The sequence below is a fragment of the Colossoma macropomum genome, unplaced genomic scaffold, assembly GCF_904425465.1.
Source record: "Colossoma macropomum unplaced genomic scaffold, Colossoma_macropomum, whole genome shotgun sequence".
NCBI classification, from domain to species: Eukaryota; Metazoa; Chordata; class Actinopteri; order Characiformes; family Serrasalmidae; genus Colossoma; species Colossoma macropomum.
In genome coordinates, this window is record NW_023494791.1 from 13,277,501 (window position 1) to 13,301,851 (window position 24,351).

The window sequence follows — 24,351 nt, forward strand, 5'->3', positions numbered from 1 at the left end:
CAGAAACATTTCTGAAAGACTGTTCTGAGCTCTGTGTAGCTCCAGGCTGTCCGGCCTACTCCACACTCACACCTAGTTCATGTCACCTGCTTTAATGAAATTGTCCGATTAACCTGCTGGACTTCAGTGTTGTGAACTCCCTCAAGCGCTGCACACGACTCAAACATACAAAAACGCGATAAAATATTTATTTTTTCCCTCAGAAATGAAGCTAATAAAACTGGAGGGGGTGGTCTTCGGTCTTGAATTCACTAAATTTACAAACGCAACAGGTCAAGGCCAAGTTCACTGCAGTTCACCACAGCACTCCACGCGCTCATGTTACCTCAGGATAGTCTGATAGTGAAAGCACTGTTTTACCGGCCTCCTGCACGAGCGTCTCCACACTCTCTCTGCTGTTGTTCTCTATTGGTGTCAAGGTGTTGAGAGGCGTCTCGATGATAATTATCCGTCGCGTGATTTTACAGCTGCACACCACCTTCTGTTTACTGTCATTTTGGGATCTTAATTAGCCCGGATTTCTGTAGCCTATAAAAAGAGCTGGTTTGGTCCGCAGGATGCCATTGAGAGAAACGCATAGATGAGGCTAATAGATGCAGTAAGAGCTCAGACTGTTATAGCACTGTGTAGATGAGCTGAGAACGCTCCAGTGACAAACGAAGCGCAATGAATACCTTTATTAACAGGTGTAGGTTATTAACATGTTTACCTTGACAGAATGGAAACAAAATCCAATGCAAAACAGTGTCCGCTTAGTGTTTAACACGGATTCCATACAAACTCTTTCTCCCTGACTCCTAAGACCTTTTAGATATTAAATATGAATAAAGATGTGAATAAAACATTGTATATTTATGAAAACATTTTAAAACAAATAATTTTAAATGTATATTTATTAAAGCATTTAATTATCAGTTGCGTTATTTAGGATTTTAGACAACGCGCCCATGGATGAAAACGACATATATTGTTGTTTTAAAAATCAGTCGTTAATATAACATAAAACATTAATATATATATAACACAGATAGATTGACATCTCGATATTAGTTATGTATTTGCACAAACTATAGACTGTAATGCATTATCCGGGTACCAAAATACCCAACACAGTGCAAAGACTGTCATTACAAAATATACCAGTGAAATACTGCTAGAAGCAATCTGTCAGCTACCAGCCTCTAATAAGCAGCTCATCCAGCAACACTACGGCCTTAACTCAAGAGGAATCACTGCAGAGTTTTTATGGTTGTTTTCGCACCTATTAAAATAATTATTTATATTTAACACAGCCCACCAAATATAAATTACGCACATCAGAAACCACCTTACTGAAAAGCCAAATGCAGAATGTTTTAATAAAGAAGCAGCAGGAAGCGCTCAGAGTGAAACAGCAAGTTTTGTCTGGGTGACACATTCAACCCTGGTGATGATTACAGATTTATTTATGCAGTCAAGAGGTTTATCATGCTCTAACTGCTCTAACTCAAGGAACACCCCCGACCCCCACCCCCACCCCGTCTCTCTCTCTCAGGGAATGAGGTGGCTCATGACTCTCTGCTGCTGCACGGGCCCTTCGCCCGGAAGCCGAAGCGGATCCGCACGGCTTTCTCTCCCTCTCAGCTGCTGCGCCTCGAGCGCGCCTTCGACAAGAACCACTACGTGGTGGGAGCGGAGCGCAAACAACTGGCCAACAGCCTCAGCCTGTCCGAGACCCAGGTACACACGCACCTTACACAAACCACTTACACATCACACACTCCTTACACAACTCATCAGAGCGCTGCAGGGGATCACACACACTGAACTGCTGCACTTCAGTCGCGGTGCTGCTGGAGATGTTATTAAAATAATTCTCCACGACTTGCCTTCAAATATGGTATTTTACAAATCATATAAAATTTACCAAAATGTAGCATGTTTCTCAGATGTGTCAGGGTAACAACTTTATTTGGTCTACAAGAAAATGATCTAAGTTCAGAAATACTTTTTTAATTTAAGTTCTAAAATTGATGATCCATTTTTAAAATGAATGCCTCTGTGCAGCCAGTCAGAAATCCTCATGTTTACCGGCTACGCTCGCTAGAGGAGGCTAGGCTGCAGTATGGAGTTCAAATGTCCTAAAGGGAATATAAATGTGTTGTAGCTCGTGGCCACACATACGGTTTTTGTCATTAATGAATTGCGCTACTTTCAAACTCAAAAATAAAAAATTATTATTATATTATTATTATATAGCGAAAGTCGACCATTATCACACATGATCAGTAATGTTCAGGCTGTATTAATGTTGTCCGCGGTTTTGCGCGCCCCAACACCAAATTCACTGTGCCCTGAATGAAAGGCTGATCTCAGTGAGAGGCCATGTGGTTTATTAATGGGGCTGAGCGGTAAAGCCATTTAGATCACTCTGTCTAGTGTTTTTGCTTTTCAAATTATGCGCTAATCAATAAACCAGTTATTGTGACTCACACAATGTACAAATTGGTTCAGTCCAACCTAAAAAAATATTTGTGAGAAGCAACTCAAAACATCCTTTGAAAGAATCGCTCGTTCAGCGTATTTATTTGGGTTGGTTAAATCTAGGTAGCTTATTTCTTACCAGCTTATTTCTTTGAACGGACGAACCAATTTTTACAGCGCAAAACAATGTGATTTATTGTGAGTGATTACATTCACCCCTCTGTTTAGGTTATATTTAGTAAAAGGGTAAAGCTACACTGCTTTTGGGCCGGACTGCAATCCAACATTTTGTCTTTAAAGAAGAACCACAGTAATATTGTGTAAGCAGACTGATAAAAGACAAAAATGAAATTAAATTATTTTTTAATCACATTTGATTTGCTTTAACTGAATCAGAAACCTGGAGTACAAATTTAGATTAAATAATAAAATCCGCGCTCCGTCTGCTCAGCATTAAATTAATAAAATGATGAATATAAAATCCACATTACAAAGAAAATAATAATTAATAGAACCAAGTTCTGTCGCCACGTGACCTCTGAATCAGCACAGTTTAGATTTCTTTAAAATATGGCTATGACTAGGATTTTAAGTATTAGTTTAAAATATATTATTTTAAGCATTATTATTTTACTAATAAACAATTTTCAAAAATCTTGTAAAACTGTTCCATATTTGCGTAATGAAAATTGCCGCAGGATGAGGACCTGTGTTCAGTGTAATTCAGAGACTGGAGTTGAGGGTTTATGCCCGTTACTGTTTACTGATACTCACTCTCTGCGCTGTGCTCTGACTCCAACAGGTGAAGGTCTGGTTCCAGAACCGCAGGACCAAGTATAAACGGCAGAAGCTGGAGGAAGAGGGACCCGAGAGCACACAGAAGAAGAAGGGCAACCACCACATCAACCGCTGGAGGATTGCCACCAAACAGACCGGCTCTGAGGACATAGACGTCACATCTGATGCCTAGAACCCATTAGAACGGGCCTAAACTCACACACAAAGCCAAACAAGCCCTATTTATTTATGTTCTAAGCCATGATCATGTCTGAGTTTAAACGTGGCTGCTGAGGACTGTGTGTGTGTGTTGATGTGAAAGAGGGAGTGAAAGTGCAGAAATGTGGTCAGTATGGAGACCCAGCCCAGCTCTCTCTACCACAAACTACAGAGACTGAACATGGACTCAGTTAAACCAGGACTTCGCTCACCTTCCCCACAGTAGCTGAATCTAACATGGCACACTGTTTTATTGCCTAGACAACAAAAGCAATTATCAAATAATTTTCCTCATTTTATTTTATTTATACTTTTATTTTTTTTTTTGTTATTGTTATTATTTTGTATTAATACCCATGTCAGAATATTTAAGGGTTAAATTACACAGTCCTATAAAAAGTTTACACATCCCTGGTTTAATTACATATTTTGTTGATTTTAAATCTTCTACAGAGAAAACACTTCTGCACATTAATACACAATTACTGTTTCTTTACTGAATTTAACATATTTGGAAAAATAATAACGAAACATTAGTTATGGCACATTTTATATTTTGTTTAAATTTTTTCCAATATGTTAACCTATGTTAAAAAGTAGAAATTATGCAGTAAACTTGCAGAAAAATGGCATATTTTAGTGTGTTCGCTGTAGAGAATGTGTTGACTTATTTTCAGTTAGAAAATAAAAAAGCATGTAATTTGGCCAGGGCTGCCCAAACTTTTGCATATGACTGTATCTCTAACTTGATGTCAACCTGGGAAAAATACTCTTTGTTGACAGCTAAACAGCTTAAACTGTACCTTTTGTGCTGGTTATGTACAATAATACATAATAATGTATTCACATACATTTAGACCTGAAAACCTCACAATGATCATAAAAAATTATAATGCATTTCCATTCATCAGGTGGTTCAGTTAATTTCTATCATATTCTTGCTGCCACTGATTCATTTCTTTGTATTTTGATTAAGATTTTCCTGTGGCAGCTGACAACAGTGACAAAATAAACTAATTGTGATGGGAGGAATCATTTTACAGGCCAGTTTAGACATGAGCGCAGGAATGAGAGCTAGTGTGTGTGTGCGTGTGTGATTAGAGTGCTCGGGTGTCATTCTGTAATGGTAATGCTGGCTGATGGATGCAGGTTACAGTGTGGCAGCTCTTTTTTTCTGATTCACAAACTATACTGAATATTTGCCAACTAACACATTAATGCCCGTATATTGGCCCATATAATGTACAGTACAATTGAAAATGATTTTTTTTCCAAAAAAAAAGGCCATAATAATTAATAAACAGGCTGTAGAAACAAATCTTGGCAATGTGCCTCATCCCTTTTGATAATTATTCACTGAAAATGATATTTAAACATTGCGCATTCTCCCTGCAGGCATCATTGCCAGAGGACTTTATTAGCACATACTGGGTAACATTAAGACACTCTTAAACTTCATGAAAACTTAATGAAAAAAGTGCCGTTTTACTTTTAAAACAAACAATATACACACATAGGAACTCACAGGCTAACACCTGCTGGCGGCGTGTTTCTCTCATCTCACTGGTCTCCTGTCAAAAGAAACAGAAGGGATCTATGTTAAACGAACCCACAGGTCACCTTTCACCCCAGCATTTGACCCCCAGTCTCCATGGGAGAAGGGGTGGGAATGGAACAGGCAAGAACGATGACACCTGAGAATAACAGTCAAGAGCACAGAGTGGACATGGAGAGAAAAGCGGTGGGGGAAAAGGTGTGTGTCAGTAGGTTTGTTTTGAGTCCACAGGACACCCTATCCAGCACACAGGTGCACACACACACTGCATCCTCAAAAGCCCACCGTTACATCACACATACCATTCATTCTCCAGGTCCACTCTCCAGTCCACAAAAAGAAAGGAAACAGAAGTATAAACATGTGGAGATTTGTCTTAAATCAGCAACCTTAAGGGTTCTCTAAAAGATCTAAGTCATAATTCAATAAAAATATTTATTTTAAATAACCCACAAAATTATTTTAAAATAAACCACAACGACAATAACTTACAAGATTCATTTCCTAGGGGCCAGCAGGAGGTGAATGATCAAAAGCTCAAGTGGACCATTCAGTCATGGCTATTGTATACAATCAATGTGTCTCAAAGCTCAGTGCTCGAGAGGTTCTGCAAGGACGGAAAACAATATAGGTGCATATTTTTGGCTGATTGCCAATAGAGAGACATACCTCACAGCAACTCCATTAACAAATAATAACACAGAATTGCTCTCACCCACCAACCTCCCCTGCAACCTAAGTGCTGGAGCACACAGATGATGAATGTAAATGTTTTTAAAAATATTTAGTTTTTGTAAAACTTTTTTCTGGTGCTCTTTTCTTCTGCTGCTATGCACGCCAAAACGGGACAGTTCTTAAAGGCACAAAAACAAAACACTCAGCCTATTCTCAAGACTTAGACTTCTAGCTTACTTAAATGAACCCCCTTTATTCCTTTACAGAAATGCATGTCCGAGGCAAATTCTGCAATCTAAAATGACACTTGGACTAAAAAAACCTGATCTATATTATGAAACTTAATATTAAGTAAAAATAGAGACAAAGGAAAACAAAAAATATGAATGCTGAGATATTGTTTATAAATAAGAAGAGACAGTTTTGGAGATTATGTTTAAAACATGTTGAGATGTATCTTTTATGATATTCACATTACAGAAGGAAGTTCATTGGCAAAGTTTACAGTGGTAAACGTTGTGTAAGCCCGCGTAAGCTTGTGCTGGGGCATCCCCAAGGCTGCTCTATATGGTTAATGATTCTGCATGCGGCTTCATGTCCCGCCCTCTCTTACCATGGCCCACCATGACCTGTTGCCATGACAACCAGGTAGGAAAATAAAGTGGCCCCCTCCTTCCTGATCTGTAGATGGATCTAATGATAAGAGAGGAGACGTTTACAAGACTCATTTTACAGCACTGCCAAAAGAACACAAACACGGCCAAATACAATCAGAGATACAATCGTTTAATGAAAAGAAATCTGAAAGGGAAGAAAATGGGCAGTGTATTAACCTGATTTTGACTGGTACTAAGGTGTTCAACATGTTCTTACACACATACAAGCAATTTATTCAAAGGCCATGAGCACATTAAGGCACAACCAGGGTGATATATTAGAACAGAGTAGGTCAGTTTATGGCGGGTTTGTTGTAAAGTCTCTTTACATGAGAAAGAATCTGGAGGGGAAAAAAGGAAAGGCAAGAGCACTGTATGTATGTTTCTAGCTGAGCGGCATGTGATGTTTGTTATTTCTCAAGTAAGATTCATAAAAGCAAAACACTATGCTGATAAGAGCATAGTGAAGCTTACATAGTACTGTTGCATGCAGTTGGACTGATGTGGATGAATATGGCTCAGGTTTCAAGGCTTTCCAGGGTCCAGGATAAACTTTGTGACTCAGCAGCCACACATTTGCTATCAGCTGCACTGCTGCAACAACTCAATGATAATTAAACTAGAATAGGTCTGTGATAAATGTGTTTGAGATAAGACTCTTCATGGTGGCATATTTTTCTAGATTACTCATCTATATTTTGCATCTAAACATTCCCTGAATAAATGTCTTTAATTAATAGCCTTATTTAATTAATAGCTTTTCTTAACCTACCTATTAACGGACATTATTTCTTCACATATTTTAACCATTATTTCTTGCATTTGCAACCAATTTATTCTATCTATGGAAATAGATAGATAGATAGATAGATAGATAGATAGATAGATAGATAGATAGATAGATAGATAGATAAAAAAAAACATCAGAAATATTATTTTTCACACATTTGTTTCGGTTGTTTTCGACTATATACTGAGGTTACTATAACATGCAATTTTATAATCCTTAGAAAACCTCCCTTTACTTTAGAACACTAACCTAACATAACCATACATGTAGTAGTGTGAGAAACCCTGATAATTCACATGACATGGAGGAGGAGAAAATATAATTCCCACAAGAATTTACTTGGAGATGTAAATTGTTGGGGTCAAACTGATCCCAAGGATAAATGATGTTAGTACATTTGAGAATAACAGGAGGGATATGTCTGTTCTTGCATGAATAAAGTTATAATAAACATAAAGATGAGGTCAAATCTATAATTACTGATCTAGAATCTTTTATGGACGTGACAGGTGGGTCCTAGCTCCGCCTGATCGAGAGTACTGCTATGGTGTGAACTAAAATTCAACTGGTAAATGCAGCACATGTTCATTTGCTGTGTAATTACTGTGTATTTTTCTTGTTATTAGTGTAAAAAATCACAGTGAGCGGATGTTAGACAAAGATCCTAAATTTGGGGAAGGTGATTTTTCCAAAAGCAGTGAAAACTGACTGCATACTTTTTCTGCATGGCAAACAAGTGAAATTGCTGCAACTGTAAACACTGTTTTTTACCTTGTTTCCCTCTCAAAACCACATTTTCCCAAAAGGCTGTATGAATGAAAACCTCTTATAAAACTACATTACCATGCATTCTATCAAAAGCTACAAAACAGGAAATTATGGCACTCAAGTTATCATTCCGCTGTTAATTTCCTGTTGATTTGGCGTTAATATCCTAACTAACCAATGGCATATTCAAGCGAATGCAAAGAAGACAAGTGATTAGCGTTGGCGTGTGAACGTGCCTGTCGCAGTATGTAAGTGATAATAAATTCCACACACACATCCGTGGCAGGTTAGAACCAAACACAGGGGAGGAATGTCCTCATAGCCTTCTTTAGCATGACTGGGCTGTGCGTAGCGCCACGCTTCGTTACATCACTGCACTTTGGACTCACAGCTTCAGAGCTGTTTGATGAAGATCTCCTGACCTACAATTTTCAGACGTTTCTCGTGTGGTGCTCCACCGTTTTGATTAGTTAAAGGCCCTTGTTGTAGGTCAGGATCTTACACTCGGTTGCCGCAGAGATTTCTGGCTCAAGCTGAAAGATGTGAATCTGCAAGAGAGAGAGAGACACACACACATCCAGTACATCAAGAAACGTAGTAAAGAGTAACTCATCAGCTGATCTTAAATCATTTTAGTTGAGCAGTAATGTGTACCCATGCCCAAGTTCATCATTAGCCTGTTCAACTCAAAGCCTCTTGCACACATTTTAAATTACCTACAAAACTATAACATTCACAGTGTTGTGTGTATATCTCTTTATATATCCATGTTAAGGAGCTGATCTCTCAGCTAAAAATTACATTCATTAACCGTAAACATCCACTCATTAAGATGTTTAAAATGTTTAATCAAACGTGAATTAAGAGAGCTGTGTCTCTTCCATCAGAGCCTCAAGCATTTTGTCACTGGCATTTTTCACAGGCAAAACTGGCGCTTTGAAAAAAAAATATATATATATATATATGCGTGAAAATAAAGTGATGAGCACTGGTAAACGTCCAAAGCAGAGCTAAAACGCGCAATATTTTGCTCAGAAACAGATGGCAAGGAGTGCGCGAGTGTGTGAGGCAGAATCTGAAACAGACGTGCCGTGGGGTGTGAAAAGGTGGGGGTACAGGAGCGGCGGATTTTTGGGAGCACACTCGTCTGGAACCCTCTGAAACGTGTAAAGAGGGAGCGAGGAAGTGAGAGGAGAGGAGGAGGGGAGAGGAGAGAGAGGAATGGAAGAAGTTGGCAGCACATATGTCTGTAGTTCAGTAACCATATGGAGGAACAGCTTATTACAGACCATTTTAAATCATAACCCTCAAAGAGAGACAAAGAGAGAGGGAGAGAGAGAGACGGGATGAAGAGGTTGTGCCGTGATGTGTTATGTGCTGTTGTGTTGCTTTGTGTTGGGTAATGTAGTACTGAACGTAGAGCAGAATGCAGTACTCTCGGGTTGTGTACTGTAGTGTTGTGTTGGATGTGATGGATTGCACTATGCTCTGTTCTGCTGTGACTGTTCTATTGTGTGCATTGTGTTGTCTTGTGTCCAGCATAGCTAAAGAATGGGCAGCATGTGCAGTATGTGTGGGCAGTATATATACAACCGTATAACTTCGTTCACTGTATGAATCTACTCTATTAAAGTGTAAGCCTAAAGTAGATGAATTGGCTGATCAGATATCTTATTTCCTTCCTAGCTGTAAATACTCAGTAGCTCCCAACTGAAGGCAGAAACAGCTTGAGGTCAAATAAACAAGCATCACTCACTGCTGCCCTCTAAAGGTGTTACAGCACCAGAAGTCAGATGTTAAGGCTTCTGTTAAGCATGACTTATTATACGTCTAAAGTCTGAATAAATACGATTTCTACTTAGTTTTTATTTACAACTATTTGCTTCTACACAACAGGTGAAAACACAATCAATTCACATTTGGTGTGTTGCAACGTAAACATAATTGTGAAAGCTACAGGATATGGAGAAGGATATACAATGCACAGGACACAGCAGTGGTCACCAACCTTCCTCCAGGAGATATTTCCTGCAGAGTTTATCTCCAACATACAAGTTACATGTTGCAGCCCTTTTAACACTAATACCTCCAGCCCATCAAAAACTTCTGAAGAAGTTAATTAAGCAACTAAGGTTGGAACTAGACTCCACAGGAAGGCTGAGCTCCAGGACCAGGGTTGATGATCACTGGTATAAGGAGTGAAGTCTTCAGTTGAGAATGAACCCCTTAAACTCCCTACAATGTCTACATCCTGAGGTTTATTATTTATATTTACATTACATTTATGCATTTGGAAGATGCTCTTTTCTAGAGCTACTTACAGTTTAGTTATGTTACAGAGGTAGGTGAACGCAATATTAGGAGTCTAACCCAAAGATTCTTATTAGCGTAAAGTGGTGTGGGGTGCTTTCCTGGGTGGGGAATTGAACCCCAGTTTGTTTTGTGGAGGGCAGCAGTATTACCCACTGCTGTTATTTAGCAATTGCATAGAAAACAATGCAATTACTTAGCGATTACAAAATTAGAGGACTGAGGAATGAATGTCTAGACTTGCCAGTGAGTCTAAGAATGACATAGAAGGAATCACATAAAAGAGCAGTCATGGAGAGTTTGCTAGATGGTGTTGAGTGCTCACCTGGCTGTTTTGTGGAAATAGACTGATGGCGAGCGGTAGGGCCAGACCAAAAGCACAAAGACACACCAGGCTGTGTACTGGCAGCACAAGTCGAGGGTGTCTCTGCAGTAGAGGGAGTCTGATACCCACACACACACACACACAAACACACAAGAAAAACACACCCAGATAATTTAACACAACAAAAAAGAAAACTCTCAGTATCCTAAGCATTCCTGCAATCATCATTAAACCCCCTCCTTCTCTGACACTTCCTCTCCACTGCGAGATCGCTCTGTGGCTGACACCTCCCTCAGCCCTCGCTCCCGGCCGCAGTGCAGCGTGGGGGCTTGTGGGATAGCGTGCTCGGCAGGAGTCCTCCAGAGCAGTCCTGCTTTAATGAAGGCAACGGCTGCCTAATGACGACTTCATCAACACATTCGCATGATGAGCTTTAATTGGCCAACAGACACGACCAGGCACTCTGCGTGTGCGCGCTTGTGCGCAAGTATGTGTCTGCATGAGTGTGTGTGCGTGTGAGCGCGAGGGGAAGTGGGCTTGAGAGGGGGTGGGCCGGAGAAAAGAAGCAATGAAAGACGTCCGTTAAAGATCTTTTATCGTGTCCATCAATTGTCTAAAATGTGTTATCTTGGTCATCAGTCACTCTTAATTTGTTCTGAGAAAAAGCAAAAGAAAGGTAGAGGACACTACAGATAAAAGAAAAAGGCCAAAGAAGCAGCAGGGAGAGGAGGATATTAAAGCTCGGAGTGAATGGAAGTGGCAGACAGTAGGAGGCCTGCAGGTAGAAAACTATGCTAAAGGTTCACCCATCACAAGCATATATCACACACACTCCTCTCAGCACACTAATCCATCACACAGGCAGCCCCCCATTACACTGACCCTTCTGCTCCCTTGTTCTCGCTCCATTGAAAGCCAGTGAGGGTGAGCTGACAGGCAGCATTGCACAGGACAACTCACCGTTTGCTCCTTCACACACGTGCACACATGCACACACACACACACACACACCTGTGAGATAAAGCATGGAAACTGAAGAGCAGTTGAGACAGGGGCTGTCAGCCTTAACAAAGCCAATCAAACTCTCTACAGCAAGTACCCTAAAGATAGAAACTATTACATACTAATCATAGTTATAGCTAGACAGGCACACAACCACAAAAAAAGCTTAAAGGGAAATTCCACCAAAAATTTTGCATAATTAAACAGTCATTCAGAGTGGTTTGATGTGGAATGCTCAAACTTACTGAGTCAGTATGGTAACACTTTATTTGGATGGTCCACTGTAGATGTTTTTTAGATGCTCAGTCTATTTTAACTAACATGCAAATAAATATCTATTAAATGCAACTGAATTTGAAGTTGTGTGTAAAAGAGTCTAATAAATCTGTCCCTAATCTTAAACCTAACCCTAACCCCAACCTCAAGGCAAAACCTACACCTACTCCTAAACCTAACCTTAACCCTAATGTTGTCATTAATCAACTATCACCAGAAAGTCTGTTAATAATTTCAGTATTTGTAGATCATCCATAGGGGACCATTTAAATGAAGTGTGATCGTCAGTATTGTTCACAGTGGTGGTGACAGGAACCAGACATCTGAGTTTAATATAAACATCCCTCACAGAATGTTATTATAGGAAATGGTTATGAGTACACTGCCTGATGTTCTTGTTTTTCAAAAGTTTTACAATAAGGTTTTGGCCTAAAATGTATTTTTTACATCTAGTCATGGTGAAGAAGTACATACAGGGTGTTGTAAAGCAAAACAGTCTCCAAAGGAAACTATTATGTCACTATTATCAGCATTACATATAAGAACTCAGAAGACGGGTGTAGGTTCACTGGTCAGTTTATATAGTAAAAATATGGCTATATTTGTGTTGTAGACATTGTGATCCCTGGTTCCCATAACCATTACTGTAAAGCAATCCGAGTCAGTATGTTTCTCTAAACTGGTCATTTCACATCAAAACACTCTTAATGATAGTGTTTACATTTTAAAAACTGAATTATGCAGAATGGTGGGATTCCCCTTCAAGGTTATGAAAAGCATGCACACATTTACATTAGAGCTGCCTGATTCCAGAAATGTTGGAATCATCTCTGATTTAAAGTGATAGAGTCAATTCCACACACTCAATTTCTTGATTCTCGATCCCAAAAATCAAAACATAGTGAAAGAATTCTGGAACCATGAAAAACACAGTATTTGGTATATATTATACACTTATAATTTATGGTTGTCCTCAGTTGTTCTTAAGGGCACAAGATGTTGAATTATAATTTAGTTACTACATTGTTTAATTCTATGGGCTATTTGAGCTTAATAAGGCAGTCTGGAGAGCTAACACTAGCCAAATTAACCTGTGGCCAACTAAAACTGCACTCGATTTTGGGTGGGTAGATGTTTCAGCACCAGCGAGCTTAATTGTAAGCCAGATGTTTTGTTACAAACTGTACATTTTACTTTGCTTTTCCAAAATATAGTCAAATACAAAAGTTTGGGCATCCCTGGTCAAGTTGTTGAAGATATTTTTTGATGTGCTGAGTAAAAATAAATACACATCCTCAGATAAGAGAATATGCTTCTGTACATTTTAATGCACAATTACAGTTTATTTGCTGAATTTAACATAAAATGTGTCCTGTCCAAAAGTTGTATCACTTAGTGTTTTACAATTGGCTTTTTTCCAAAATGATACACTCATCAAATGCATTAAATTCAGCAAGCAAACAGGAAAATGCCATGTTTAAGTTTGTTCCCTTTACAGGATGTGTTAACTTATTTTCACTTAGAAAATAATCAAAACATTTAATGTGACCAGGTGTTCACTCTTTTGCATACGACTACTGTATGTGTTGTAGAAGGATGCATTTTCAGACAGGCCAAGAAAGACGGCAAAATATCTCTCGGTGTGCTTACGGCACAGGCGAACTTCTTCGCGAGGAAACAAGTCCAAAACTCTTGCATCAACTCTCATTTCCCAAATGTCTGGAATCGAAGAATAAACTCTTTTTGGGATTGACTCCCAGCCCCCATTTACATGCTAGGACAGCAGAAAACGGACACTGTGTAAACTTTGTACTAAAAATAGTTTAGTTCTTCAGGTGTAAAGTGGTACAAATAATACTCCAATCCAGGTGTGCCCAACCCAGGTCCTGGTGCCCTAGTAACCCACTACCCTAATCTAACACACCTGATCTACTTAACAGAGGCCTTCAGAAGCATCTGAATATTGGAGCCAGGAGTGTTTAAACTAAGCTCTCTTGGGCAGCAGATCACCAAAACCAAGGATGGGCACCCCAGTTCTTAAAGAAAGTACTGACCTCTCCAGCACAGTCATCAGCATGGGTGGCAGGACCAGGATAGGCATAGGCAGGACCACCCGTGTCACAGCTGTCTCCAACAATGCCTGTGCACAATTCTGGCTATTCATGATTCAAGCTCTACAATCAATCAAGCTCACATGGAATGGAAAATAAATAACCAGCGAAACAGCACTGCCACATTTAAAAAGGAACAAAACCACAGTAAAACATATCTCCTAAACAGTAACTTCACAAGAAAGGGCAAAAAGGGTATTTATTTTTAATGTAAGTTAATGTAAACATTTTTTTTCAAAGTGATTTTGGAGTATTTCTATTGGTCAATTCATCATGGAATTTTCACACAATATAAAGAACAGCTGCTGTTTTTTTAGAACAACAACAATGTAGTTTGTCATAATTTATCAATATGCATATAGTGATGTATCATCAATAACATATTGCTATATTGTGCAGCTCTACTGGTTTAGAGTGAATGTGCTCCTGTGAAGCTCTCATTGTCCACTCACACGTCTGGCTGCTAACTTGGAGGTGCCCACTACATTTCCATTCTCATCCAGCACACTGACTCCCTCAGACAGCTCGCTGTGGCGCATCAGCAACACGTTACATACGTTGGCACTCGCTATGGGCAGCAGAGGATGGGCAAAAGAGATCACAATCAGAAAAGAAACTCAATCCAGTCCACACTGAGAATCACCACTTTTATTTTTTAATTATTAAAGCAGGAATATCTTAAAATACGACAAGCAAATCTTTTCAGCGTCAACTCAAGCACAAAAATAAAATACACTGTATTATAATTAACATGCAGGAAAATAGTGGCTGTGTACACCATATGAATCACAACGGTGTAAAGGCAGGACAGTGATTTATTTAGTGACATGAATGTTTCTGACATGTTGTAAATTTATTTTTGGGTGTATGTGTATGTTTGTATGTGTGTGTGTGTGTGTGTGTGTGGTGTGTGTGTGTGTGTGTGTGAGAGAGAGAGAGAGAGGGAGAGAGAGCCTGAAGCATTTTTAATTTGCAGGCCTTGTGTTGTGAGTTATCAGTGTTCAGTGCTGCTGTGTTATGGGGCTGAGTTAATTGGCTGAGTAAATAGCTATTCACCTCTGAGGGGTTTAGACCCAGACCAATTAACCATACACGCGCACACACACATACACGCACGCGCTTTCACGTGCAAACACAAAAACTCATTGCTTAAAAACATCAAAACACATCATATAGAAGCTGAAGGGGCAGGGGAGTTAGGCTTTAGGTTGCCCTTAAAAGCGAAAGCAATGTGAAAAACATATAAACAGTGCGGCTAACTTAAACCACAGTATATGTATGTGTGCCTGTAGGATGTCAATCGGATCTTAACAGAATTCCAAACCTTAGCTAGACTACCCTGAGAGCATTAGAAAAACAAAAATCAGTCAAGTCAAATTTCAAACACCTTATCTCTGCCATGTTCAATTAGCTAAGTTTAATAACCTTTTATAACTAAACACTGGGAAACAACAACAACAACAACAATGACATGGCGGCCTGGAGACAGGAAGCCCTGTGCTGACACAGAGAGAGCACTTTAGGCCTAATTAACCAATTAGAGAGCAGCAACCAAGAGCTAACGAGGCTCCGTTACCCAAGCCAAAAGGTAAGGGGGGACCAGCTGATTTAATTAAAGGGGTGGGGTGAGGGGACAAAAACAATTTAATTACAGCCAAGTATCCCCACGGCATCCTGGGACCGTCTCCCTGAGCCCTTCTGGCCTTGTTAGAGCCACAGAACGCTAATGGAACAGAGAGATAGCGTTCCAGCGATTCCCCTTTGACACCAGTCAAAATAGAACGCATCAATAAACAAAAATAAACAAACACTTAATGTATTGGTGGTTAAAGGATGGTGCACGCAAGCGCTCATTTGGAGGCCAAGTGTCATTACAATTGCAAACACAGGGCAATGAGCACTCAGACGGAAGAAGAAGACATGACACAAAACGGATATGGTCCTAATGAATTAATATTTAGTACTACTGATTCTATCACTTAATTGTGTCTTGCACATGTTTTAATCATTAGACATTCATAAGGGCTACAAGACAGGCAGAGAGCTGGCTTTGGATAACAGCATAAACTCTACGTCTTTCTCTCTCTCTCTCAGACTCACGCATACATACCAACAGCAGGAAAAGGGATGAATCTTTGGACCAGAAGTCGTGTAGCTGGCCTGAAACGTTTGGCTCTCTGAATCAGAATGTTCAACCCCACCTATACAACACAAACATGTACATGCACACACAGACATAGACAGAGAATGAAACTGAATGTGATCTATGTACTATTCAAACTACTTGTGATCAAGTTTTTTAAATGAGGCTGTAACTACAACAATATCCCAAAAACTAACCATACACTTAGTAGTCCTAAACCTAAACTTAAAGGTACATTCCACCGTTTTTTCATAATCAATGCATAATGTGTATGTAACCATTTCATATAATCACACAATGTATATGTAACCCTTTTATATAACAGCTTTCTGAAAGGTAGCTTTTAGAAACAGACATCTGGTTCCTATCACCACAACTGTGAAAAATTCTGACTCTTAGTTTCTCTAGAACATCATTGCACATCAAATCACTCTGAATAACTCTGTTTACATTTTATCCATTTAATTATGCAGAAATTTAGAAAGATTGGGGGAATTCCCCTATAAAAATAGACATTTATCCCTAATTTAAACATTAACAACAGACTAAGCAATCTTTTTATTCTCTCTATATTGGGGTAGTCTAAAGATAACAAATGTCTAAAACATATTCAAACAGCTGCAACACAGCAGTTACAGCTCCTAGCTGAGGAGGAAGGTATCTTTATCATCCGAGACTGAGAGACAACTGAAAAGATGGAGAAGCATGAACAGTAGCATTAGGTCACATCCAACCATTTGGAACACATTTCTGTACCCAGCTATAAATAACAATCAATAAATTAAATCTGTCCTGTTTGACTCACACTGACAAAACATCTGTTGACAACATCGCAGCTTTTCAAATTATCCTGCTGAACAGAGATGGGGAAATCAAGACTGAAGTCAGTCGCTAATAGACTCATAGTCATTAGCAATCATAAACATAGTGAAAATGCTCTCTAACCTCTGAGTGCGAACTTCAGATGAACTCTTTAAGCGAAAACTCTAGCACTGAATTAATAAATTTGTTTTCCTGTGTGCCATGAGGACAACGGGTCCTCTAAGGGACCACGAGGCTTGGTGACAGGTCATGACAGGCTGTGTGAAGTTGTTTCTTGCCTTGCTTTGGGAGTCTCTGGTCATTTTCAACAGCTCCTGTTACAGGCCTGTCTAACTGCCATCTAACAGCTCTATGCCTGCTCTCCCCCGCCCCTCCCCAGCAGGGGGCTTCAGCAGGATTTGAGTTTTAATTAGTGACCCCTCCCTCCATTTCCCACAGGCATGGGGCCATTTGTAGCTGCCGTCACCGTGGTTATGGTTGTCATGCCCCAGGGCATCAAACCGCCACCCAGCAGGGCAGCTAATTGGCTCTAGAGTACACAGGGGGGCGTGGCCACATGGACACATGTGTTGAGCTCTGTGCACCAGAGAATAGCGGCTGGTGCAGGAGGGATCAGACTACATCAGTTTACTTGACAAATTTATACTTGATATCAACAACGGAATACATTCATGACAGCATGTTCGGCATGCTTGAACAGTTGGGCATTGTGTCGTGCGTGTGTGTTCCAAACTCACTGCGATGGTAACTGCGCTGCTGACTGCACCCATGTATCCCTGGAAGAACTTTGAAAATGGTGTAGGCTACAAACAGAATCAATTAACCACATTAAAATCATTGTTGTCCACTAAAATGTAGTGATAATAGCAAAGACAGCAAAACGCCTGGCCAAACTAGAGGGGATGTGTTAATTAACTGCACGAACAATTAGTTTTCATGAGATTTCATTCTTAGAAAATTGTATTGTATTTCCTTGTCAGGCAGATTTACAGTCATATGCAAAAGTTTTAACACCCTCAGATCATCAGTCAGATTAACTTTACTACGTGAAAATAAGTTAACACATCTCTACAGGGAACAAACTTAAATAGGGTATTTATCTTCACATTTTAGTGCACAATTTCTATTCATTTATGAGTTTAACACACTGGAAAAAAAACAAAACAAATTAAAAAAACGTACATAACTTTTGCACAGACAACATTTTCTTTTAAGTTTTTCTCCCAATATGGTAACAACTTCACAAATAAACAATAATTATGCATTAAAATGTGCATCTTTGCAGAGAATGTGTTAACATTTTTTTTGTTTTACTTACAAAATCAAACGTTTAACCAGGGGCAACCAAACTTTTTCATATTACTGTACACGTCCTAACATTCGACAGTGCAATTGGGAATTTCAGCTTCAGTGCCTCATCACAATAGACAAAAAATTCAGGCCTAATGGAGTGTATATCACCATCAGCCAGAGGTAGACACCAATTTCTCAGTGGCCCTGGCCACAATATTTCACATTTTGGCCACTAACAATACAGAGACTGTGGCCTTTTTTTGGGTGTGTTCTTTATTCCTGCTAACAAACCTGTCTAGTCGAGTATACGCATCAAATCAGATCAAATGGGACGCTGTGGTGACCATGGTAGACCCTTTATCAAGCTGCTCCACCTGTCCTCATAGATGCTGTTCCATTGACTGAAGTTTGCTAATATTACTCTAGGGTCTTAAAAAATAAGGTATTAAAAAATTGGTATCACACCTAGAGGCTGTTACTGCAGTAGGTAAACAGTACCTAACAGTACCAGCAGCCAAACATAACCTTGAATCGATGATGCCAGAATGAACCAGATCACCAGGGGGCACCACCACAGTCCAAGTATTATGCTTATAAATGTAAAATTTTTAATAAATGTTTCCTCATTCAATGCAACACCTGTTTTATTGAAGTGTTGCTTGTTATCTGTAAACCCAATGTATAAACATGTTTCTGTTATTCTGGCCACAAATTTGGGTCACAAGCTTTATTGGCTTGGTGAACTGCATGGCCAGTGCAAATGTTTATATCTGTCTAGCCCAGCCACCAGTAGTGCTCTTCAACATGAACTAATTGCTCTTCTGCCCTGCACTTCTCTGCTGCACCCTTGAGGAGACTGTGTTGCGTATACTACACCTTAGAAGCATTGCGATTGCAGTAGTTAACACAAGCGTTATGACTCTGGTTCAGCCACTGAGAGACATAGACAGAGAGAAACAGCAGAACAAGAGAGCAAAACATCAATAAAGAAATAACCAACATTTTTATCTATTGAGTGAACTGGGCGCTGAAAAAAGGAGCTATACCTGCCAGAAGATGGTGGTGGCCAGGGTCTGATTGGGAAGTAAGAGGCCCACGACCTATCAGGATTGCAATTACATTAAACAAAAGAGACAGTGTTAGGGCCTACAGTCATAAAAACAAAGGTGTCCAAATGTTTCTTGGCTCAGAAAAGGAAAAAACTTTAACTGATTTAGAACTTTAAAATGGTTATCCACACTTGCATATCTCACCTACAAAAATGTTGTAAATGAGATATGCAAGTGTGGATTACCCTCCCTCTCCCCTCCACCAATGCCATTATGCGTTGTGAGAATGTGGACCATTTGGGGGGGACCTGAGGACTGTTTTGAGAACCACTGCTTTTGGAAACTAAAAGCAGTTCTTCTATGGCCGTGCTCCAAAGAGCTTTTTTCAACCTTTGTTTTATGAGTTTTGTGGCCATGTGCAAAATGACTAAGGGCACAACAGCAATTGTATTTTAAAATATGGTTGTTATTCTGTTTTTTGTTGGGCAGTATTTAACTTACCACTGGTGTACCAAAGGGAATGTAACCTAGAAAAAAAAAACAAAGAGCATAAAAAAAGACAGGAAAAAAGACCAGAAATGTGAAAGTGAAGCAGAGACCAGAAAAGTGTGAGAAACCCTTTACTCTATAAAGGAAAAAGAAAACCTGCAAGTATGGAACATAAAGTGATGTGGATTAACTTGCTATATCAGTCATTATGTGGTTTAATTATCCTATAGATAGGCTCTCACATATCATCATCACTGACCTTTCACATGGTAATAACACTCTTATTAGCCTAAAAAGCCTCTGTCGTTCATTCCAGCGGAGGCCATCACCCGGTTCCAGTGAGCAGGTCTCTCTCTCCTGTCTTTAAATAACTGTGTTAACACCAGACTAAAATACTCCCATTTCTGAGAGGCCCAACAGCAGTTGCAGACAGCAGGGGGCAGAGGCCTTAATCAGAGCCCAGCTGAGTGTGACCTTTCCCAATCACTCAGCCTGCGCAAACCCCCCGCCACGCTGCCCACGTCTCCAGGGCTGGTAACAAGGAGCAAACGGCCAACCAGCCATGACACACGCACATACTCACTCCAGCGGCACGCTCACACCCTCACCTGACATGCGAAAGGGCATGGGGATCTTTTCTCCAGTGTCTGGATGGAGGATGGCCTGAAGGTGTAATGACCCCATAGATGGCACAGAGGGGGATGGAGGTTAAAGAAAAGAGAGAGATGAAAAAAGACAGACAGGAGGGCTAAAACAACAAGACTACCTGTGATCCCCCACTTAGTACTCTACTTAAGACCCCTGCAGTTTGTGTGTGTCCACTATTTGAGACCATGATTCCAACAAGCTGCCGATCAAAATCAGGTCATTCATGCAGAATGACCTAATGGGCAGTCTCTAAACTGGCTAATGAAAACAGCAATTTTGCGTGATGTTGGTTTACATTTATTTATTTATTGATTTATTTATTTGTCAGGGAAAATATAGATGAACATTGTTATAAAAAATGCAATACAAGACAAATTTAAAACACACATTTTAATTTATAAGTATGTATCCATGTGGGTATTTATAGATATCTGACCACCTATATTTGAGCACATGAATATAAATTTATATATGCATGTCAAAACTCTCAGTGTCCACAAATGTGTTTTTGTTTAAGCCACTGCTTCATTTCAATACTAAAAGCTTTCAATTCATTTTGTGTTCTGATTCTGATGACAAGTCAATCCTTAACTGTATGCCTTCGACTGTAAAGATGACTGACCAAAGGTTGTTCTACATACTGGGATTCTACATTTGCCAAATGATGATGCAAAATACATCACCCAAATTTTGATGTCTACATAAAAAAAAGGATTTAAAATGTTGAACACCACACAAATCAAGTCTTGCTTAAGTGTCAATAACAACACTTTCCGTTCCTTTCCATTCTGGCAATATTAATTATATGCGTTTATTTTTATTATAAAGTTTGTGTGTTATATATTGTGTAGCATCGATCTTTAACATGTGACCTAGGTTTTAGCTTAAAGGCTGACTATGCAAGAGCCTATTGTAAAGATAAAAAAGCATATCTGCATCAGGCCAATGTGACATTATGGACTGGGGTAAAAGATAAAATGCCTAATTGGCGCATGACTAAATTTAAAAATTCATTATAGATCCAGACTCACCTGTTTCACCTTCTGAGCCTCCCAAAGCTACAGAGAGAGACAGAAGATTAGAGGGAGGAATAATAATTAGCAATATTCAACTCTGATCTGTGACTTCTGACATACATACATTTGTGCAAATGGGACACACAGGTTAGGCATGTTTAGGTCTATCACCACTGTTGTATGCTGAGTTCCATAGCAACGTAACCTGTGTCCACAACACAAACTGCCCAAACAGACTCCCACGGTGACCTAATGAATTCTCTGACACCTACTTTCTGCTCCTCACTGGCGATCTCATCAGTCAGCATAAACTAAACACTATTTAGTCCAGTGTCTAAAAACAGCTGTGACATTTTAAGGAGCACTTATTCAACAGTTCTTTGTGCTGTAAGTGGGCAGTTGTAAACGGTCTTACCTGTGCATTGGTCACACCTGCAGGTAGAGTGCCATCTTTGAAGTGCTCTAAGAGTTTCACACATTCATTTAGACGACTCTAGGACAAATCAAAACAATAAAAATTTTTTATTTTTTTTTTCTGAAGCCTTGAAATGTGGAATGCCTACTTTGATAAATAATGCTTTGGAAACAAACAAAACAATGTTCTTCCAAAACACACTATAGATTTTTGTTTACAAATTGTCTTATATACATAAAAGAGACATCAGTAATTAACTCTCACCTTTATTAGAAATATAAAAATGTGTTCTCTATTACACATCAGCTGTTGTTCTTTTCAAAACTCTCGTTATATCCAAAATTGTTAGAGATGGATATACAGCATTTTGGAATGAAACTCTGATTCAAAACAAATTGGGACAAATTCAGATTTTCAGGCAGGTACCTGTCCTGTGGTCATAATCCTGGTAACTAACTAATAACCAGACACCATTAACTCTTCCAAACACAAGTACTTTAAGTCAGAATCAAACACCCACTTATTTGTTCATTGAGTCAGTGTACTGGTCTCTCTTTCATTGACTTTCGAAATACCCTGTGATCCAATATGCTGTTCCTTCCATATAAAGAAAAGCTCACATACCTCTGATACAAAGAGTGTTCGAGGGTCAATCACATCCAGGAAATGCCTTAATCTACCATAAAACGATCCCTGAAGGCAGAGACAAAACACAATAAACATGCCTCCAGAGAATTAATTATCTCCTATAATCTGTATTATAGTCACGGAGGAAACTAGGGCTTTTTTGATTACTTGATTTAACTTTAAACATAATGACAGATTGACTATATCAACCCCAGGAAATATCTACTTCAAGGAGAAATGAAAAAAAAGCTTTTATCTGATTCATTAGAAAATTAATTTTAATTAAAATGGATTATATCGTTTTGCATTTCTTTTTTCAGGTCCCAAAAACTTTCTCCAGACGTGGGAGCCAGCTGCTGTGGAGCATGCCTTGACATAAGGGCTCACCAGTTGTTTTTGTATACCAGGTGTGACTGCCTCATTTCAGCAAAGCACCAACTGTCTTGCTCGTTCATAAACTGTGAAACTTTTTCCGATGCAATTAAACTTTTCGAGAGAGATCGTGGCTGCGTGTGTGTGTGTGTATATGTGTGTCTGTATGTGTGTGCGTTTGTCTTGCTATCCTTGTGAGGACCACATGTCCTTACATTGGGCCTCATTTACCAATCGTTCTTAAGAAGACATTTCTTAACATTCACCAATGTTTAAGAACACGTCATGAATCTGACATAGACTTTTTCTTAGGACCTTTTTCAAGAGGAAATTTGAGAAAAAAAACTTATTAAGATATTAATGAAGGAGGCCCAATGACAGAACATTACACTTTGCACAAGTGAGGACATTCTGCTGGTGCTCCTGTGAATATGTTTGGAAAATCCAAAAGGGCAGAAAAATTGCCTTTGGGGCATTAAGGTTTAGATGCAGGTGTAGTATTAGTTGGCTATAGCAATACAAAAATCAATAGAAATCAATGGAAATCCTCACAAGTAGTGTAAGACAAACACGCGCGCGTGCGTGTGTGTGTGTTTCGCACCATTTTTTGCTGCATATTATGGTAACAGACGGCGGTTTGCAGATGTTCATGTCTGACGTTCGCGGTGTAATTACAGCAGATCTGCAGTTCACACTGTCAGAAAACTCTCCTCTTTTACCTCTGAGGATGAAACCATTCGCTCACATCGGATCATTAAATAGTTAATTGGAGTCGGTTACTGCGGGCTCGTTACGCGGGCTAATTTCCTCATTTGGCAACAGAAACTTTCTTGCTACGTTACTATTTATTTGGCTTGAAAGACGCCGTTTAAAACCATTGGCGCTATCAAACCAATAGGGGTCTCTATTAGAGCGATTTCTCCACAGTCCAACAACACCAGGCAGGAGGTGAACCGCACTGACTGCCCACATACAGACCCCTGAGTGGACTGGTCCGTTATAACGACTAAACTATGGCTACATGTTTTAAAATCCCGCTGAGGAGCAGCAGGACACCACGTTTCCCAACAAGGCTGCAGTTTGGAGAGAAGTTGAGCCGGATGTGAACCGCTCGGCGCCGTGTGTGAGTTTACCTGATCGAAACGAGACTCTCCGAGTCTGAACGCGGGGTACACTGTGGACTCAGCAGCCATGGTGGAGCAGGACAAGCGCCCTAAATACTATTAATGTGCTCAAATCTAATATAATACACAGAAAATAGTGAGGTTCGCTTCACCGGGTGCCATATGAGGCTCGAAATAGACTCCGGGTACGCCCCCCCTGGAAGTGCTCGGTCCTTCGTTGCATTTTGGGTAATGTTGTTTTTAACTGCTGTGTAAATGATACATTTTTATTATTATTTTAAACAATAAACGTTATGATTTAAACCCTTGAATTACCTTTGATTAACCTGTTTGTGACTCATAGTGTAGTCAAGTCAAACTGTTTTAGACCTGCCCATTTAAAATGTGAAACACAATAAAAGACAAAATAATGTAAAAACACATATA

The 24,351-nt window shown here is 39.5% G+C and overlaps 2 protein-coding genes across 3 annotated transcripts in view; one reads left to right on the forward strand and one right to left on the reverse strand.

Annotated features, from left to right (window-relative positions):
- Positions 1-4,751, forward strand: part of emx1 (empty spiracles homeobox 1) — a 5,362-nt gene extending 611 nt beyond the window's left edge. Inside the window, exons 2-3 of the mRNA XM_036573423.1 lie at positions 1,535-1,719; positions 3,266-4,751. Coding sequence (XP_036429316.1) covers positions 1,535-1,719; positions 3,266-3,433 — 353 coding nt within the window. The 3' untranslated portion in view covers positions 3,434-4,751. The remainder of the gene's footprint in view (positions 1-1,534; positions 1,720-3,265) is intronic.
- A 1,703-nt stretch (positions 4,752-6,454) lies between these two features.
- On the reverse strand, positions 6,455-24,111 carry sfxn5a (sideroflexin 5a). Of its 2 annotated transcripts, XM_036573947.1 has the most exons (14): positions 23,935-24,111; positions 22,427-22,495; positions 21,803-21,880; positions 21,403-21,429; positions 20,332-20,386; positions 19,736-19,761; positions 19,232-19,285; positions 19,062-19,118; positions 17,630-17,695; positions 16,038-16,128; positions 14,380-14,495; positions 13,871-13,956; positions 10,539-10,656; positions 6,455-8,451 (listed from the first exon to the last, which is right to left on the reverse strand). In XM_036573947.1, exons 1-14 carry the CDS (start codon positions 23,992-23,994, stop codon positions 8,374-8,376), a joined length of 981 nt encoding a protein of 326 aa, XP_036429840.1. In that variant the 5' UTR covers positions 23,995-24,111; the 3' UTR covers positions 6,455-8,373. The 2 variants fall into 2 exon arrangements, with proteins under 2 accessions (XP_036429840.1, XP_036429841.1); XM_036573948.1 differs by lacking the exon at positions 19,062-19,118.
- Between the last annotated feature and the right edge of the window lie 240 nt (positions 24,112-24,351).